We start from the raw sequence: 4,386 nt of genomic DNA on the forward strand, positions 1-4,386 counted from the left end.
CCATATCTCCAATTCCTCCAATTTATGCAATGGCAGGTGTTTGAGATGTTTCTTGTAGAAGTCACTATACAGTACGGTCACTTGAGCTCCAGTATCCAGCAGAACTTTAGTATAAATCCCTTCTACTTCAATGGGGACAATTGGGGAAGGTCCCACAAGCTTAGGAGGGAATCCATGTATTTTTGCATGTTTGCTCCATTTGGTGGCTTGTACCTTCATGCTTTGTCTACGTGAACTTTCCTTTCTCTGTTTCAGCTTAGCTGTGACCCCAGTGGTCTGGTGTGTATCAGTGGGTTTGGAGTTGACTGCTGTGACAGGGCACACAGTTGACTCCTTCACTGGGGCCCTCTGAAGTTTTCCGCCGGCTGTAGTTGTTCTTGGCCTTCACCTACTCTACATCTGCCAACATGTGAGTCTGGTCTGGAGAAACTGCTCCAGATACAGAAGGAGATGTTAGAAATTATGGCCCTAGTGACTGCTAAACTGGTTAAGCCACGTGAGGAAGAAGTCTCAACCCTCAAGACCCTGACGGGCTCTACCACTAATCGGACCGTTAACGCGGCAAAGAAAAAGATTTGCATTAAATGTGGAGGAGTAGGACACTACCGTCGAGTATATCCAAGTCCGACAAAACCTGAAGCAGAAAAACTACAGCTGGCGGAAAACTTCAGAGGGCCCCAGTGAAGGAGTCAACTGGGCGCCCTGTCACAGCAGTCAACTCCAAACCCACTGATACACACCAGATCCCTGGGGTCAATAGCCAGTGCGGCTCTTCTGCTTGATTCCGAACATGCGTGGAACTTTGTGCGTTGGAATTGTGTACACATGATCGGAATTTACGACAACAGATTTTGTTGTCAGAAAATTTGAGAACCAGCTCTCAAATTTTGTGTGCCGGAAATTCCGATGGAAAATGTCCAATGGAGCTTACACACGGTCAGAATTTCTGACAAAAAGCTCCCACCGAACATTTTCCATTGGAAAATCCGACCGTGGGTATGGGGCATTAGGGTTAGAGGTATGTATAAAAGGGGAGAAATAAGTAACTTCCAAAGTTGGGTTGTATTTAGAGAGCATAGTGCAAACAAACATAAACATAACTATTTATAACTATTGACCACAGTCATTATAAGTAGAACATGTTTCCTATTTGGTATTGGGGTAGGATTAATTTCTGGAGAAATTTGTATACCATTCTGACCAATTTTTTCATTGAAGGCCAGCCTCTTTGTGCTTATCTTGCATGGGAACAAACAGCATCTCATATGCAGCGTGCATGTGGGTTGTTATTATCACTTCTTGGATAGAAGGGGCTTTCTGGTCCCTCCATGTCGTACTAGTCCATGTCTTGCACTTAGCAGAATATGGGTGACTGTTGTTCTGAGTTCTACTGATATTGATTCAATGGTTAATGATAATAGTGCTAGATCTGGCGTCAATGGTATTTTAATTGTTAGGATTTGTATAAGTAGTTTAGATACTTTTGTCCAGAAATTGGTTATGGCCGGACAAGACCAAAGTGTAATGTATAATGTGACTATTTCTCTGCAATTCCTCCAACAGGTAGCAGGGTGTTTTGGGAGAATTGTGCAATTCTGTAAGTAGTTAAGTACCACCTAAGTAAGATTTTTTGGGTCAGTTCCTATAGGTTTACACTTTTAGTCACCGCACATGTGACGCTGAGTGTCTTTTGTTATTGTTCAGGGGTATATCTGGTATTTAACTCTTTTTCCCATGCTAATATAATGGAAGTTTTAGTGAATACATCCTTTTTATTGAGCAGTGTGGGACCAATGATCTTTATGGATCACCAGGGGTTATTGTAAAGATAGAGTGAGGGTTTAGTTCCTCTGTCAGTTTTTTATTGCTGTCTTTGTTCCAGCTGGGGAGATTCACCTTCACATTTTGTCCTGGTAACCATTGTCCGCGAGTCTGAAAGTCATGAGCAATTCAACATTTTGAGCTGTCCCAAGAACGGGATCAGAGAGGAAATCTTCCAAAGGGGACACCTTTCTGAAAGGAGATTTTCCTCACTGCCTCTGACCTCCTGTTGTGTCTACAGGACAGAAAGCTAAAGGGATTTTTTCCCCCGTGTGACACAGATGGCAAAAAAAATAAAAAATATGGGGATTTTACCCTTTCCATCTCTATCCTAAATTAAAAATAGTGTAAATTTAGATTTTATTCAAGGTCACAAATGATAAAAAACAACATTTAACATGACATTATTAAGTTGAAGCTGAGATTTTAGTGATTAGATCTACCTTAAGGTCCCTTCATGCTACTGAGATTGATAATTGAGGACCTTTACCTGACTTTCCTGTAGTGAGGTCTCACTTTATGGCAAAGGAGAAAATACACCAATATACCAGACTGAATGTTTATCATCTATAGAAATGATTGCATTTCATTCTTCTCATACAGACTATAGCACAAATTACAATCATCATTTTTTCAGGTAAAGCCTAAGTCAAATTTTTTTTGTTGGATACGACAGGAATAAGTGACTTTTCTCCATCTCCTGAATAATTGACAATAAATATTACACTCTGCCAATATCTGAGAATTTCAGTGAAGAATTATAACAATTAATATCACTGATAGTATCAAGGAACCGGTTCATGTTTTCTGTGCATAATTTTGGTCAACTTCTCAACTTTTGCTGATAGAATTTCTCTCTTCATTATTTTAGATTGCCACAAATCAAGTCTTCCTTTAACTCACAGAATAAAGCGAATTGTATTGTATCTGCAGGTTTTTCTTAAACAAGAAGAAAATAAAAAAAAATTAAAGTTGTATTTCTGTAGTGTTTTTGATAATCAACAGCTGAAACATATATAAGATGAACTTTTTTCCTACTTAAAATAAATAAGTAAAATATTGGTAAATATATTGGAATGGGAAATCAGACAATTTTGAAGGAATTCCTCTTTGCTGGATTGTCTGACCTTCCTCTTCTCCAGCTTCCTTTTTTTCTCTTCTTCCTTCTCATCTACCTTCTGACATTAATCTGGAATTTTCTTATTGTTGTCGTCATAGTCACTGACTCTCACCTCCATGTTCCTATGTATTTCTTCCTTGGGAACCTGGCTGGTTTGGACCTTTTTTATACCTCATTAACTGTCCCACGAATGTTATTTGATCTTCACACCAAGAAAAAGACAATTTCCATACAGGCTTGTATAACCCAAGTCTTCTTCTTTCTTTATTTTGCCAGTTGTGAAGTTTTTCTGTTGGCTGTCATGTCCTATGATCGATATACCGCCATCTGTCAGCCATTATATTACACACAGATCATGAGTTGGAAACAGTGTGTACAGTTGGTGTCCATTGTGTGGTGTCTCAGCTTTACCCATTCTTTAGTTCACACACTTAATGCCCTCAAATTAACATTTTGTGGATCAGATATTATAGAAAGCTTCTTCTGTGACCTTCCCCTTTTGTTTCGGATCTCCTGCAGTGACACCTACATCAATATTCTGCTTGTTTTTCTCTTGGGTGGCTTCCTTTCAGCTGGGTCTGTAATACTCACCTTTCTGCCCTATGTCTATATAATCAAAACTGTTCTTAATATACAATCTAAGGGAAATAGAAGTAAAGTTTTCTCTACTTGTATCTCTCACCTGACAGTGGTGTTTATGTATTATGGCTCCATTATGTTAAACTATTTTGGACCAAGTACTCGCCATCATTTTTCTGGTGACAAAGTTGTGTCCGTCTTTTACACAGTGATCCTTCCTCTCCTCAATCCTCTCATTTACAGTCTGAGGAACCAGGATTTCAAAACAGCATTTCAAAGGGTTTTCAGGAAGAACTCACTGCCAAAATAGAGATAGAGAAACATAGAAACGTATGCCGCGTACACACGAGTGGAATGTCCATCAGAAAAAGTCAGATGGGAGCTTTTCATCGTATTTTCCAACCATGTGTATGCCCCATCGGACTTTTTTCGAAAATTCTGACGTACTTAGATAGTGAACATGTTCTAAATTTTTCTGATGAAACGAATTACTATCAGTAAAACTGCTCGCCTGTATGCTGTTCCGAGGTACCAAAAATGACACATGCTCAGAAGCAAGTATGAGACAGAAGCGTTCGGTCTGTTAAAACTAGCGTTCGTAATGGAGATAGCACATTCCTCATGCTGCAAATCCTGGGATCTTTTAATGCAGCGCATTCTTTTGTTCTTTATAATGCTAGAAGAATGAAGTTGTTTTGCTGCTGATATTCACACAGAGTTCTCACAAACTCATTTCTTTATTATTTCTCGTGATCTCATGAATAATCTTTTATTATTTTAAAGCCAGATCTCCAGAATAATGTTGAGAATTATTTTTTATAGTCATCTTTTTTATCATTTTTTTTCATTAAGATCTCTTTCTTTTT

General features: G+C 38.7%; 1 protein-coding gene across 1 annotated transcript; it reads left to right on the plus strand.

Annotated features, from left to right (window-relative positions):
- Window positions 1-2,897: 2,897 nt before the first annotated feature.
- LOC141147480 (olfactory receptor 5AR1-like) lies at window positions 2,898-3,830 on the plus strand. Its single transcript, XM_073634716.1, has one exon. It carries the CDS (start codon window positions 2,898-2,900, stop codon window positions 3,828-3,830), a length of 933 nt encoding a protein of 310 aa, XP_073490817.1.
- The last annotated feature ends 556 nt before the right edge of the window (window positions 3,831-4,386 follow it).

The sequence above is a fragment of the Aquarana catesbeiana genome, linkage group LG06 (assembly GCF_042186555.1).
Source record: "Aquarana catesbeiana isolate 2022-GZ linkage group LG06, ASM4218655v1, whole genome shotgun sequence".
NCBI lineage: Eukaryota > Metazoa > Chordata > Amphibia > Anura > Ranidae > Aquarana > Aquarana catesbeiana.

Excerpts from the sequence above, each read along its gene's own strand:
- LOC141147480 (XM_073634716.1), top strand. The coding sequence starts at position 2,898 with ATGGGAAATCAGACAATTTTGAAGGAATTCCTCTTTGCTGGATTGTCT.